At 35.5% G+C, this 15,058-nt stretch overlaps 3 protein-coding genes across 4 annotated transcripts; 1 reads left to right on the plus strand and 2 right to left on the minus strand.

Moving 5' to 3' along the window:
* The first annotated feature begins 913 nt into the window (after window positions 1–913).
* Window positions 914–3,602, plus strand: LOC114728990 (ras-related protein RHN1-like). 2 transcript variants are annotated; one of them, XM_028915932.1, is made up of 7 exons: window positions 914–1,129; window positions 1,496–1,573; window positions 1,676–1,843; window positions 2,286–2,334; window positions 2,672–2,745; window positions 3,024–3,117; window positions 3,269–3,602. In XM_028915932.1, exons 2-7 carry the CDS (start codon window positions 1,511–1,513, stop codon window positions 3,364–3,366), a joined length of 546 nt encoding a protein of 181 aa, XP_028771765.1. In that variant the 5' UTR covers window positions 914–1,129; window positions 1,496–1,510; the 3' UTR covers window positions 3,367–3,602. The 2 variants fall into 2 exon arrangements, with proteins under 2 accessions (XP_028771765.1, XP_028771764.1); XM_028915931.1 differs by having other exon boundaries at window positions 914–1,125.
* Window positions 3,603–3,736: 134 nt separating this feature from the next.
* On the minus strand, window positions 3,737–7,553 carry LOC114728989 (nitrate regulatory gene2 protein-like). Its single transcript, XM_028915930.1, has 4 exons — window positions 6,429–7,553; window positions 6,048–6,229; window positions 5,433–5,656; window positions 3,737–4,728 (listed from the first exon to the last, which is right to left on the minus strand). Exons 1-4 carry the CDS (start codon window positions 7,486–7,488, stop codon window positions 3,927–3,929), a joined length of 2,268 nt encoding a protein of 755 aa, XP_028771763.1. The 5' UTR covers window positions 7,489–7,553; the 3' UTR covers window positions 3,737–3,926.
* Window positions 7,554–8,222: 669 nt separating this feature from the next.
* LOC114728959 (uncharacterized) lies at window positions 8,223–11,290 on the minus strand. The gene is made up of 6 exons (XM_028915903.1): window positions 10,997–11,290; window positions 10,750–10,882; window positions 9,918–10,021; window positions 9,363–9,507; window positions 9,144–9,281; window positions 8,223–8,825 (listed from the first exon to the last, which is right to left on the minus strand). The coding sequence occupies exons 1-6, from the start codon at window positions 11,035–11,037 to the stop codon at window positions 8,223–8,225; spliced, it is 1,164 nt and encodes a 387-aa protein (XP_028771736.1). The 5' UTR covers window positions 11,038–11,290.
* Window positions 11,291–15,058: the final 3,768 nt, after the last annotated feature.

Consider the following 15,058-nt stretch of genomic DNA (forward strand, 5'->3'; position numbering starts at 1 on the left):
GGTTTTGCAACTGTCTAGACAGTTATATGACATCCGATATACTAAGGCTAAAATCGAGGATTATATTTGATATAAGGTTTAAGCTCTCGACCTATTTAAGAAGAACTTAATCATTGAACAGTTGCAAGGGTTTCAAGCTAGGTAAAGTTGTCATGTGGTAAGAATGGGTTGAAAGTGTTTCCTTGATTTGTTAATCAAATCAAAGATTAAGATCAATCAGAGAAGGGGAACAGCCGAGCTGGCTGCTTTGTGATCTTCTTGTTCTGAAAACTCCCATTAAATTACGAAGATACATTCAGTCCAAAAAAAAAATTTGGGAAATATAAATGTTTAAATAATTCTTATGTATAAGAGGGGTATTTTGGTCTAAAATAAATGTTTAAAAATCAAATTTAACGGTTAACTAATGGTTGAGTCGATGAAAATGAGATATCAAATATAAAAGACATGTTTACGCATACAAACATGTTAACATCATACTCGAATTCAGAATCTCATCCAAACGTGACAGATGGTACTGTCACTAAAACAACTTACTACTTACATTATTATTTTTTTGAAAAAAGTAGGGATCAAAATATTCATTAATGAACTTGTTAATAAGGAACTAAATGTGATAAACCCCATAAACAAACCTAAAGACAATTCATTCATATTCTCCACACCGTATTACTTGTTGTTATTATTATTATTTGGGTGACCACTAGTCAGAGATGGTTTCCTCCGCTATGCTTATATAAGGAGGCGGATATTTTTTGTCTTCTGCTATAACTCAAAGTAGGACATAATGGTAGTTAACAGGTCCCACAAGATCCAAAGCTGAGACATTGGCATGCATATAAGCTTTTAATGGGTAAGAGAACCCCAGGATGAGTATGGAAGCAATCCCACAGTTAAGATCCATGAATAAATTTGGAGTAACTAACGGTCAAAACTAAACAAAACTACCAGTCTTCTCTTTCCTTGTTCTGCATCACGTGCCCAAACGACAGTCTCGCTTTTGGTTTCTTTGATCTATAACACTCTCCTTCATCCTAGCGTCTTTCTTATGCTTCTGCAAAATCTCTGATCAACCTAGCGAAAAACATGTCCAGGCCTGGAAATAAGATCATTCAAGCCAAGCTGGTGGGTATGTCTTACCTTAAATTATTTCCCAGTTTTTTTTTTTTGTCTCGTGTATCATTCTCGTTCTTGGATCCCTATACCTGTTCATAATCCCTCGTTCCTGGCCCTGAAGCAATCATTATGGAGTAGAATCTGCATGAAAAGATTAGTATTACTGAATGAGTTAACAGAAAAGATTTGGTTAGTGCAGTAAACAGAGTAAATCTTTAGATACATCTTTTATAGCATCGCGAAGTCTGATTGCAATAAAAAATCATAGGAGAGGACAATCTTAGAATGTAAAATTTACAGTTGTCTGCTGTTTAGTCATTTCATAGAGCTCAGTCCCTCCATGATGATGCACTATTCTCTTTTCTGTTTCTTCTTGTAGGTGCTTCTTGGGGATATGGGGACTGGCAAGACCAGTTTAGTGTTAAGATTTGTAAAAGGCCAATTCTTCCATAACCAGGTTGGTTCTTCTAAGTTTTCTTCAAGTCCAAAGTTGCTTTCTTTACTAATGCTGCAAAACTAGTGCACCAATTTAAGGAATCTGAGAGTGATCTAATTACAGGAACCTACCATTGGAGCTGCATTTTTCACTCAAATATTGTCACTGTCTGAAGCTACTGTAAAGTTTGACATATGGGACACAGCAGGACAAGAAAGATATCACAGCTTGGCTCCTATGTATTACCGTGGAGCAGCAGCCGCCATTGTTGTGTATGATTTGTCGAGTGTTGTAAGTATATGGACTTATTAAGTTTGAAAGGATTAAGAAATCCAGTGATTGTTTGATTTACTAGTGTTTCTGATGGTGTCGAAGATCACTTCAAGTTGAAATCTTAAGCTGTATAGTAGGGGACCACATGATATTTTTGTTGTATAGGCATATCTCTAAAACATGGTCTCCTCAATTATACAATGCTTGCAGCTTAATTGCAATATTGTTTGAAATTTTTATAATGATTGATAAAGAACATGCGATGATTCCTCCAGCTCTGCCTCCTATGAACATTCTTTATGGTGAATAGAGGCAAAACTTGCTATAGTTGTTATCAGTACATTCACTCTGACTAAGCAAAAAGAAAAGGGAAACTGATGAATCCTGCTTGAGTAGTCACATGAATCTTAAATTCATTTTTAACTGTAATTAATAATTAGGTTGCTCTTTTCCCTCTCAGGATACATTTGTTCGAGCCAAAAAATGGGTTCGTGAATTGCAAAGACACGGTAATTCAACATTTTCTCTATTCACTTGTTGGCCATTAGCAGAAGCCTAGATTTCTTCATGAGCAGTGAGAATTTTGGGATAATTACCTAAATATTTACCTGTTGCTGAAATAAAATGTCCTATCCATGAAACAAGGTGCAGGTCCAATAAAAATAAGCGATCGCCTATATCTCATGAGTTACAAATTCATTTGTTCATTTTGACTTGTGATTTCTTGAAAATAATATACTCCTATTCTTGTTTCCTTCTTTGCCTGAATTTGGTGAATAATGCAGGTTCTTTATACAAACATTTAGAACATGTCCCTCTATAGCAAACTAAAACTCCTCTTTGTAGGAAGTCAAAAGTTGGTGATGGCTTTGGTGGCAAATAAATCTGACTTGGAACAAACAAGAGAGGTTGAATATGAGGTACCATTAAGAACTTCTTCTCACTTTGTTCCTCACTTACTCTTTATGAAATGCATGGTTTTCTCTGTTCCTTTCACTTACTACCCATTTGAAAACATATCACAATCAGTAGCTCTTTAATATGCAGTCTGTCCTGTAGCATAACGTCTCTTAACATTTGTAGACAGATAATTGCTGCCTGTTAGAGTAATACAAACATCTTGGTTTCAACTATTTGTTTCTCAATTAAATTCTCCTTTTAAGTGTTATTTTCTCTCTTTGGTTAAACATTATTTCAGGAAGGGGAGGAATTTGCTCAAGAGAATGGAATGTTCTACATGGAAACATCTGCTTTGACTGCAGTGAACATCAATGAACTTTTCTATGAAATAGGTACATGCTGAAAGTCTTTTAAACAATCTAATGTATTTGATTTGAGGGGTTGTTAATTTACTTTGCTTAAAGAGTTATTTTCTGAGCATACAGCAGTAATGTTAACCGTTAATTTTTTTTTTTTTTTGCCCCCTTTTAATGCTTAATGCAGCAAAGAGACTCGCAAGAGTCTTGCCACCAAAACCTACTGGAGTGAATCTTAACAATGTTCAAGATAGAAGAAGAAAACTTTTTTGTTGCTCAGCATGAGCGATATTCCTACGTAGATCAAGTGGCATAATCATCACGGTCCCCTCACTTTCATGTGAGATGCCTCATTTTCTAAATATCTTGAACTCCTCCGGAGGAGGTTTCTTTTTTTTTTTTCCCTTGTAATTTACTTCTGATTCGGACTCTTGTTCCTACAGTTTTCTTTCAAGCTATTATATGCACTTTCTGATTGTTCATATAGTTTTCTTTCAATACTAGTCCTATTGAAATCCTCAGCCCGCTCTCCTTTATTCAAATCTTGTTCAAGATCCATACAGACGGCCATTTGTGGCGTTATCTTCTTAACACTGGCAATTTCTTCCAACACTCTCAAGATAAATAAATGCACATACTTTACTGGTGGTGAAGCTGCCGAAAAATGTAATTACATTCTCTCAATTTGCATAGGCTATTCGACTGAGTTTATTTAACAATAGAATTTTCTTGCCTCATCAATCAGGAAAATACAAAGGAAGTATTATACAACACAACCCAAAAAAATATTATACTCTACTAAGGAAAATAAAATAAAATAAATACAAAATACACAAGCACATGGCTCATGATAAGATTTGGCCTGAGTTTAGGTTCTGCGATGTAGACCTCAAATCGCTGTACATTCGGGAACACTCAAGAGCAAAATCTGACATGGCCCTAAAGAGCTCTGGCAAGCGATTTTTGAGACTCCCTAGAGATTTTTGCCTCACCTGAATGCAGCACCTTGCATAGGCATCTTCCTCATCTTCCAACCTCTTCTTCACTTGTTCAACCAAGAATTGCTTCTCTACAACAATCTCGTCAATAGCATTGGCAGATTCTCGCCTGTCTGGATCAGGCTCATCCGGTATTTTCCTTTGAAGGTACTTGTGATACCAATCTTCATATTGCTTGGTTTTGCGAGCAAGCTCCTTTCGTGATTCTTCACACTTTCTTTTCAAAACCATCTCCTCTCGTTGAAGCTCAAAAATTGATTCTACCATGTCAGCAAAATTGGATAGAGCTGTTCTGGCAAGCTCGTCGGGAAGCTTCTCCAGATGGTCTTGCCAGGCATAAATGAGCCTTTGTATAGGGGGATTTCTAACTCTTGGAGGTGATGAAACCTTCTCCTTCAAATTGCTTTCAATAGGTATAAGATTTAGTTTTAACCAATTGTTTAGCGCCTTTATGTACCCCTTTTGATGGGTTACTAACTTCTCAAACTTTGAGCACCACCCTTTCGCAACAGCCAATAGCTGGTATGTTCGGTCATGATGGTGCTCACTTGTTTCACTAGGTGAATCGGAATCCAGAGTTTTCAATAACATCACGATTTTAGACTGCTTCTTATGGCGATCGTGCATGGTTGTCCACATACTGGCCATCCTGTAGTATCATCAAGAACCATCAATATTTGCAGGGAAGTCAGCGTGCACGTGTTTGTACAGATGAATAAACACTTTCTGGGGAACAGGTTACCATGGGATAGCTAAACAAAACAGCTTTCCAGCAAGAGAGATGGAACACTCATTTCTCCTAGAGATTCAGTTTTCCTCAAAGATCAATTACAAGGTTGCAATACAATATATGATGCGCAACATGTAGAATAATATACGAACATTTACAAAGAAAGAATTGATACCAGTTTGCTAAAAGCCAATATAAACCAATATTAGAATAAACTGGCATTTTAAAGATGTGAAAATAAAAGCAGAAGAAATCAATTTTGAATCTTTATTGTCAGAAAGAGAAAACCCATCTTTAGATAGTCAAAGCCGCTTTCCCCCAGTATTCATATATGTAGTAGGCCACAATCAACTATAAAAACTAATGTTAGATGAACTGTGTCTCTAAGGTGATAGACAGATATTTTGAATGCGGTATGTAATGCACCATCCACAAAGTTGGTAGGTAGCAAAAGCATAATATCACAACAGAAATATTTACTTGAGTTTTCAGCTTCTAAAATTAGCAGAAACTAAATTCAACCCGTTCATGTCTGGTGAGATATATTCTATATAAGGTCGGAAACTCAAAATAGTAGCCATATATATGTAACTAATCATTCCAATTTCTACAATATAACTTACCCATCAACAAGATTAACAAGCCTCGGGTATAACTGGTCATCACGTAAACTGTTAATTTCTGAGACCGTCGAATCCAAGGACTGCATATCTACAATATATCTTGTATGCAAATGGCTGACAGACGCTTTTGCTTTCTCCAATGCTTCAGTGTTGATTCCCCTTTTCTTTAGCTTGTTAAGTGAGGCAACCTTTCTTTGGTAATCAAATTTCATAAGTTCACCTGCCTATCAAACAATATTCAGCTGCAACATTCTGAATAGAACAAGAAATATGTATGACAGCATTGTAAACCCAGAATTAACTGAAATTTGGACCGGTCATGATAGGAACAAGACAAGAAGACATTAGTAGAAGAAAATGTGTATAGCAATGAAATGCATTTACAGGTTTATGACAGAATAGTAAAAAGCAATAATATCATCTCGCTACATCAAGAGTTGTGAATCAACAATTTGCAGAGTGAGAGCTTATACTTGATGATGCCATGTCAATGTTAGGTGACCGAGTATGTGGAAAATTGTTCAAATTCAAAATGAAAATATAGCAGGTAAGACTTCTATCAATTTACCAATTGACATTTGACAATAATACACATTGTTAAACAAGGCAACTTACCTTAACTTCATCGTATAGTTTCTTTTCCCATGCCAGCAATTTGTCCAAGATAGTGGCATGAGTTTCATTCTCATCATAGTCAAAATCATCCGGCCCGTCATCAAGAATATTGGGCGGCATTCCTTTAAAGGACCGATTCCATGTAATAACTTTCATCACCCTTGCAGAGTGATCAATATGTCCTGCACAGATTCAAGAAAAGAGAAAAAGGGTCAAACCAGAACGCTTGAATTTTCAACTAAGATTTCTCTGCATATTTATACTTTGATCAGAAAAAGCATGATTGCAAAGACCGAATAACTTCATCTTTTGTTCATTTGAAGCCCAGAAACACTTAACAAATAACTGTCAATGCAGAACCAAGGCTACCATGAGAATTACCTCTATTATCAGCAAAATTGGAGTGATAATGCAGCCGCGTTGCCTCAAGCATCTTCGAAACCTCATGAGCACTTTCCGAAGCCTTTAGAAAATCGTCATCAAGTTCGGTAAATATCTGCACCACATTGAAAGGCGATTTTACAATCCTCTTCCCCTCCATTGAAGCCTGCCCTTGCTTCCCCTTCTTCAAGCCTTTCCCCACCGGTGCCGCCAAAGCTACGGGCGGCTCAGGTGGCTCCACCACTTTCTCTGGCTTACGTTCAGGTTCTGCTTCAGGCTCGGGCCCCTCATCCTTCTCATTGCCCATACTCTGTTCAACATCTTCACCCAGCCTATTAGGCTTTTCATCAAATGTCGTCTTCTCATTATCCTCCTTACTTAAACCATCTTCATCTTCCCCTCTCAAGCTCGTCCCAGGCACATTTTCCATTGGAGGAAAGAAGAAATATTCCCAGGGGGAATTCTGTGGAGGCTGATCGATCATCGTATGGTGATGAGTCTCCACTTGAGGCTCTGGTTTTGAAGATGGAGGCGGCATAGGAGGCCGATCTGCCTCTTCCATCATCTCCTTAGTTCCACTTCTACCATGGCCACTACCACTTCTTCTTCTGCTACTTCCTCTTCTTTTCAAACCACCATTCAAAGATCCTTCCTTCTCCATCTCGTTCGCCTCCTCCTCCTCCTCGATGATGGTCCCCACCGGGCTCACCTCCGGTTTGGTCATCTTGATCTCAGGCATAGTTGCAGCGCGCTGAAGAGGAGAGGGGGGGAAATTGGGTAGAGGAGGAGGCGGCAGAGGAATCTCGAACGGCGGTATCGGTGCCGTAATCGGAGCATTACTGGGGAGATCGGCTGAACCAGAAGCAGATTGAGGATTTTGAACCTCACCGTGGATGAAGTCACTCAAAGCTGCACCAGTGTTCTTAAGGTAGGTGGCGTAGGAGGTGTGCGCAGCCGCGAAGGCGTTACGAGCTGAGACAGCCTCTTTCATGAAGTGCTTGCGGTCTTTGCAACGAGCCACTGCCTCTTCGTTCTCGATCTTCGACTGCGTGCAACCCATCTCACTGTGCTGAATCTCAAGTTTTGCTCACTAATCATGAAGCCTCTGAGAGGGATTATGGAATTTTGGAGAAGAAAGGGAGAAAAAGGCAGCAACTTGCAAACTGTAAAGTCAGAGGCGGAGAAGAAAACACAGTGAGTAGCAACCCCACGGCGCCGTTTTGCTGTGTGTAAATGTAAATAGAGACAGACAAAAGACAGCGGGACAATTGACAGAGACTCACAGAGTCAGAGACAGACTATGCAGAAAATAATGCATCATAGAATTAGTATATAATAACGTATATTAATTTTTTATTACGTTAATAAATAATATAAGACACAAGCGTAAAGCTGTTAGGTGACTGACAGAGGAAGAAAAATGAGAATGTAGGTGTACTTTTGCTGTCTTCAGTTGAGCCTCTTTGAACTGACCAATCCCAATTTAGAATATTCCAATCTATCATTACGTGATAAGCAACGAAATTGTTAGCCATAAAAAGAATGAGTACTACTTCTGTCCCTTTTCTGGACGCTGCATCATGTGTGAGTAAAGTTATAAAAGAAATTATCATTAACATTTCTCTGCATATAGTAATATCTGCTGAGCCTGATCGTCTTGGTTATACCAAAAACTATAAATTTTCAGATGGATGTCAATGCTTACATAAGAAAAATACACAGACAGTGAAAAAGGAAAAGAGAAAAAGAATGAAAAAAATTCTCATGTCTGTTAAGTAAGCTGTGTTCTGTCTCTCATCTCCCTCTGATAGATGCAAGACGAGCTGTTAAGTCATCATAATCTGGTAACTTAGGATGCACATGCTTTGCTCCTTCAGTTTGCATTTCTGGTTCCACAGAAGTCGAGAGTTGAGCAGGAAGGGATACTCCTCTTGTTAGCTGTCCATCTGAATCTGATTTTTTGTGCCTAACTGTGTTCTGCTTCTGCCCCTTCGATTCAGAAGCGGATTTCTTCATACTGTAATGCATCAAAAGCCCGTCCATTATCCTATCTTCTTCATCCCTTGAATCAATATCAGAAACAGTTTTTTGATAAGCAGGTGGTGTTTTGGGACCTCTGGTTCTGACTGACTTAGGTTTTGGCTTTTCTTGAGCAACTTGCTCTTTAACATCAAGTTTTGGTATGACGCAAGGAGGAGGAACAATCTTATGTTGAGATGGTTTCTTGGAATAATCTTGCTCATCCTCCGTAAAACTTCCTAGTGAGCTTGAGCGAGTTTTTGGGCAATCCTGGGACGATGTGTCTGTACTTGTTTCGTCATCACTACTGTTCTGGAGCCTCAATGTTTCTTCATTACTGATATACTTCAAGTTCAGTGGCGTCTGCCTTGGCCTGCCCTGCAACAAGCAGGATTCCTTGCATTAAGTGATTGGCTGTAGAAAAGAAGGCTCCATTTTATAGAAACCATGTGAGGAGCATGTGCTCTCTTAGCTGTCTGATATAGTACATGTAACACCTTGCCGCCTAATATTAACTCAACTCAGTTGGTAAGGGTAGGGTGGGATATAAACAAATGTCAAGGGTTTAAATCCTTCTAATGTATCTAAAAAATATGACATCTTCAATGTATATTACTGCACAGTAATTCCTCATTTCATGATTTTGTTGTAAACATATTGGTGAAATCAAACAAGTTAATGTAAAGTAAGACCTACTTGAAGTGATGAATAGGACATATTGAGTTTCTCCTCCATAGGCTTGCTATTCCACTTTATAGAGAATTCTTGTGCGATATCATTTAATATCTGAATCTTCATTTCTTTGGTAGGTTGTGGCCTCGACTTCTCCACAAACTAAGAAAGAACAATTATTAAAACTAAAATATACCCAAGAGAACAACATTTTCTTGAATAAAGGTGGAGTCATTGTCTCACCTCTTTACTTAGAAAAGGTTCAAGGGAATCCCCAAATTTCTCCTCGAACAGAGTTCTGAGATCCCGCAATTCTGGCAGTTCAGCAAATCTCGCTGCAGCATATATCAACGACGGTATAGCCTCCTTGCATTCGTCAGGGCAATTACTGCTTCAGAAAATTAATAACAATGTTACTTCTGGAAACACCTTACATGCCAAAGAAATATGACAGTCCATGAAATATATAATTCAGGAAAAGGGGCAGAAATTAGGGGGAAGAGGGGCCCAAAAAAAAAAAGAAAAGAAAACTTCTCATTTATCAATCTAGTTTCATACACTAACTACACCATTAAGTGGGTTATTTTCAATTGAAGTGGCAAGCTTTGGAGCTTTTGCATGCTGACAGATTCCTTATGCAAACTAACACTGATTAGATGTGTTCAAGTGGAAAGAATTTCATGTTTAAAACGAGGCAAGCTTATTAACTATCAAACAATGCTAAGATGGTGTTTAGTATACGGCTATTTCAATTAGTTATATCCTCCTTGCACGGTGTCATTATATAGAACAGCATACCTCTCCTTAGAAAGGACTTGAAGATGATCTGATACGCACCCAACAAACTTCACAACGAGTTCGTAACAAGCTGACATGTTTTCCTCGATCAAGAACCCTTCAGCCTGCATAATGCACAAAAGGTTAATAATTATATTCCCATATATATCCTCCGCATGCACACGTATTGTTGCTTACATTTGACAATCTGCGTATGCATACATTATTATGAATCAATGGACAATTACAATCAATCAAATATTCAGAAAGTCTCAGTCCTATTTGTCCTCTGTTTTTGCTTTGGATCTCTTCATCTAACCCCACCAACCCCTTATGGACGAGAGATCAACTGAGAATTACAATTCTGGAACATGAAAATCACATAATGATCATGAGAATGATAAAGGAGAGCGTGATCAACGCAATTACATTACACCTAACTCCTTTTACCCCTTCCTGATAAACTCATCATTGTCTATGGTATAGAGGGCCACACGTGGTCCCACATGTAAATCAATTAGATTAGATGTCAAAGAGATGTATAATCCCAGTGAAACAGATCTGAAGCTAAGAAATGACATGGTCGCCTAACAGGTCATCTTCATTATCAGAAGATCGAATTTTGTACAGTATGGCCTGGAAAAATAATTGTTTATCAAAGAATTGATACTTCAAAAGGAAAGGTTGCATTTTTCATAGGAGTTCGATATTCGCTCAAGATGCCAACCTACAAAATGTGAAAATGCGAGAATCGTGGTGTATCGCATATCTGTACAAATATCTATGAATAAGATAATTAAAGCAAGATTCTCAAACAATTAATCATCTAGTTGAAAATTGTTAAGGAAATTACTCGTCCATATGCACTGTCGTCAAGGCCATTCTTGAGAAGATCGGCAATATCATTCTTCAGAAACTTCAGCACTGCTTTCCTCTTCTTCCGTATCGTCTCTAGTCTCGACTTTGTGCAGTCCAGGTGGGTTTTGCTGTTTCAAAAGCGAAATCAAAACCAAAAAATGGGTTTAAGAAAAACAAACAGAAAATCATCATCATTGATCAAATGGAAGAAACTCGACATCATCTCTGGGTCAGTGCTGTACCATTTTCTATAGAATTTCGGCTTCAAAAATTTGTCAAGCATGTTCGTATCTAACAATCTAAAGACACCCAAATAAGCAGATAAGGAAAGGCACAAGAATGAGAAAGCAATACGGCTTTAATTATTTCTTCAAGTCGCGCCGAGACAACTTAACAGAAAAAAGCCCAAGAAAACCAGAAGAAACAGAGAGGCTGGGAAGTATTCAAGAATGGTTAATGAGTAAACTAATCTTAAGATAGAGACAAGGAAACCCAAAGAACGAAATAATCAAGAAGGAAACAGAGGAGAATATGCAATGGCAGGAAAATGGAGGTTCAGTAGATAGAGAGAAGAGGAAGAAGAAGCTTGAGAGAGAGAGAGAAATGGCACGCGAGAGACCCTGCAAGGTCTCTCCCGTACCGCAATGAACCTCAGATTTGCGCGCGTACTACATGATCTCTCTTTCTTAACCGAAGAAGCAATTTAAATTACCGAAACACCCTTAGGGTGTGTTTGGTATGAGGGATTTGGGAGGGAGGGGAGGGAAGGGGAGGGATTTTAATCATTTTCCCTTATTTGGTAACACACAAATTTTAGGAGGGGAGAGAAAATTTTTTAAAATTTCCCCTCCCCTCCCCTCCCTAACCTCCCCTCCAAAATTGGGAGGATTTGGAGGGAAAGGGCAATATTTTGTCATATTATGACCATTATGCCCATATTTTGTCATGTTGTAACCATTATGTCTATATTTTGTCATGTTGTGACCATTATGCCCACACCTTAAATAAAATAAGAGCAAAATTATCCATATTAAAATGTTTTTCCCTCCCCTCCCCTTTTTTTATAAATCCAAACAAGATAATATTAAAATCCTTCCACTCCCCTCCCCTCCCCTTCCTTCCATTAAAATCCCTCCCCTCCCCTTCCTCTCATTGAGCCAAACATACCCTTACCGTTATCCACAAGAACCGACGGGTTATGGCCGAAGAAGAAAGTGGCGGATCAGACAGCTTGCATGCTTTGACAGTTGGAAGTTGAAAAATAACAGCAAGGAAAATAGAAATTGACAGCCGATAAATATTTAATTTAGTAGTAAAGTTTGCTAAATTTAATAGTAATCTTAATCTTAACGGAGCATTATTGGCATTTGACAAGATAGAAAAGTGAAATTATACTAATTAATTTTTCCACTTAAATCATTCTATTTACTAATTCCTTTGTATATGTAACTATCAGATACTCGTATTTAATATTACCAAATTTAGTTTGAATATTACTAACTCTAATTCTTAATATAAGAACTGGTTGATCGATTTAAATGGATTATGAGAATTAATTAAGTTAGTTATATGTAACAGATAGGTATTGCTTTCTTTAAAATACTCTTACTAATCATGTTATTAGTTATAATTACCATTTAATGAAATATTTAATATGTAAAAGACTACCTTAAAAAAATAAATAAATATGAGTGGCAAAGTAGACTTGGGTCTTATATTTAGAATTAAATTAAATATCCAATTAACTCTTATATTAAGAATAGAAATAGTATATTATTGTATCGATTAATATCACTACACAAAACATTGGCGCTTTAATTCTTGGAACAAGATCATTGTGCTGTTTGTGATTTTAGTTCTCCTAGAAAAGTTTAAAATTTTAGTTTATTTCTTTTTTATTTAAAGAAATTGTATGGGAATAATAACAATAATTAGAAATAAACCATACAAAAATATAGTTTGGCACACATTTCATAGTTATTGGTAATAATCAAAATCCGTAAACATTAACTGAAAATGCGGTTGATCTATATAACCATTATTTGGGCACTTGAATTGACTATTTTTTTAATATAATTTCATTATATTTACGGAAAAAAAATTTCTATTATATTATAATCTTTGACGACTGGACGAGTAAAAATTTACAAGAATTAAGACTTTGGGAGATGAAGGCATGTTTGAATTGCTGGCCAGAGCTGAAGGGCCTGCGTGCATGGGACCATCATCACCTACTAGACATTTTGACAATTGGATTATCCTTAGAAAAAAGATGAATAATAATAGTACAAACAATTATTATCGAAAATTGAAGCTAACTAGTCAACTACTATTTGAGGTTCAACATACTTCGTATCTCATAATAAGTAAAATCTTTATTTTTTTTTCAAGAGATATAATATTTAAAATAAATTTATTTGTAAATGTGTATATATTAACGAATTTATTCTATTTTTCTGTTTTTCTCTATGGCTCACCAAGAAGGCAAGAAGCTCATATATTTGCTTATTGCTTTTTTAGTGTAACCCACGGCCTCCCAGTACACTTTGGACTTGAAACTATAATCCTCACCGAAATGAGAGCATCTAATATTAAAGCCTTTCCAATAAGTGTATTCCTAACAATTTAGAGTGTGTTTAAATTAGCAGTGGGAGAAATAACTTTTTTTCAATATGACATTTCGGATAAAAGTCAGATAGAATAATGTGATTTATATTTGGATTGGATTTTGTAAAAAAATTAGTTTGAGAAATTAAAATTTGATTGAATGACTAATGAAAAAGTTAGTTTATATGTAAAATGAACAAAAAGGATATGAATCTTATTAAGTAATATATATATATATATATATATTATCGCCACTGAAAGCTACATCTACAGCAGCGACAATTGTGTCGCCGCTGAAAGTTATAGTTTCAGCGGCGACTTTTTTTGTCGCCGCTGAAAGTAGTCGCTGAAAATCCAATTTTTTGTGATAATTTGTTTTCTATCACTAATTTGCGACGAAAAATTCTGTCCCTAATCCGTCGCTAATCCGTTTTTTTTAAAACTTAAAAAATGCCACGTGGCACTTCTACCAATTGACACGTCATCACTGGGGACTACCTCCACATGTTGTTGTCACCTCACATCTGCCTGCCACGTGTGCTGCCATGTGTCGCCACCACATAATTCCTTCATCAAAGTGATTTCTCTATGGCTTGAACCTAGGACCTCCTCTGTGCGCGTGTGCGGCTTTACCAGTTGAGCTGCAATGAACCTATTAACTTATTATGTAAAATTAAACATATATATATATATATATATAATATTATTCTACACAAACAATTATATATACATATATATTATTAAAAACTAAAAATATATTATACGATAATTTTAATCATAACTATTTTAATGAAAAAATAATTTTTAAATATTTGTTTTACTATTTGTTTTATAATTTTTATTTTTTTAAAAAATATTTTTAATATAATTTTAATTTCTAATGACACTAATTTTGAATTTTAAATCATAAATAATTTTTTTATAAATATTTTTTAAATTTATTTTTTAATTAACATTGATAAGATATACAATTTAATTATATATGTATTATATTACATTATATTATATCATCTATATGTGTTTTATATATTTGAAGAATATCATTTACAATTAGTCAAAAAATAACTACTATAATAAAATCTAATAAATTATTCTATATAAAAGATTAAATGATTTGAATAGATTATGATAAACAGTATTCTCCTACTTGTATATATATCCTAGGTAATTTATTTTCTTCAAATTCTTTGCATATACCATTTGTTTTTATATTGAAGAACAAAATCAATCTATATCATTGGTATTAATTATATCATGATTAAATTTTATTGTTTAATGATTGAAATTCAAAATTCACTTCAATATTAGTTTGCATTCATATAAATTCATTTTTTTGGTTTTGAATTTCTATCATATATTATATATTTCAATATATTTTACATATGGTAAAATTATTTCTTTCTTATATCAGTTTGTATAAGAAAGTTATTAATATTCTTATTATATTTTTTAATTATTATTAATAATCAAGAGGAATTTATTTGAACAAAATATAAACAAGTTTTCTAAGACATTGTCTTTCTATTTTCAGTGTATACATAATGATGACATGAATGATGAAGATATCTTCATTAACACCAACTCCACAAATATATCAATTTATTTTATAATTAAAATTTTTTTAAATCATTATATTCTTAATTGTTATTATATAAATTTTTGTAAGATTATAATTTAAAATAACAAAATTTAAAATT

This window comes from Neltuma alba, unplaced genomic scaffold (assembly GCF_004799145.2).
Source record: "Neltuma alba isolate B1F8T4 unplaced genomic scaffold, ASM479914v2 tig00012586_pilon, whole genome shotgun sequence".
Classification (NCBI taxonomy): Eukaryota; Viridiplantae; Streptophyta; class Magnoliopsida; order Fabales; family Fabaceae; genus Neltuma; species Neltuma alba.

Coding starts and splice junctions, on each gene's coding strand:
- LOC114728990 (XM_028915931.1), top strand. CDS start 1,087: ATGTCCAGGCCTGGAAATAAGATCATTCAAGCCAAGCTG. Junction 1,126..1,495: donor AGATCATTCAAGCCAAGCTG/GTGGGTATGTCT, acceptor TTCTTCTTGTAG/GTGCTTCTTGGGGATATGGG. Junction 3,118..3,268: donor TGAACTTTTCTATGAAATAG/GTACATGCTGAA, acceptor TGCTTAATGCAG/CAAAGAGACTCGCAAGAGTC.
- LOC114728989 (XM_028915930.1), bottom strand. CDS start 7,488: ATGGGTTGCACGCAGTCGAAGATCGAGAACGAAGAGGCAGTGGCTCGT. Junction 6,230..6,428: donor CAATTTTGCTGATAATAGAG/GTAATTCTCATG, acceptor GAATCTGTGCAG/GACATATTGATCACTCTGCA. Junction 5,657..6,047: donor AACTATACGATGAAGTTAAG/GTAAGTTGCCTT, acceptor ATTGTTTGATAG/GCAGGTGAACTTATGAAATT.
- LOC114728959 (XM_028915903.1), bottom strand. CDS start 11,037: ATGCTTGACAAATTTTTGAAGCCGAAATTCTATAGAAAATG. Junction 10,022..10,749: donor ACGACAGTGCATATGGACGA/GTAATTTCCTTA, acceptor TGCATTATGCAG/GCTGAAGGGTTCTTGATCGA. Junction 9,508..9,917: donor CAAGTCCTTTCTAAGGAGAG/GTATGCTGTTCT, acceptor TTTCTGAAGCAG/TAATTGCCCTGACGAATGCA.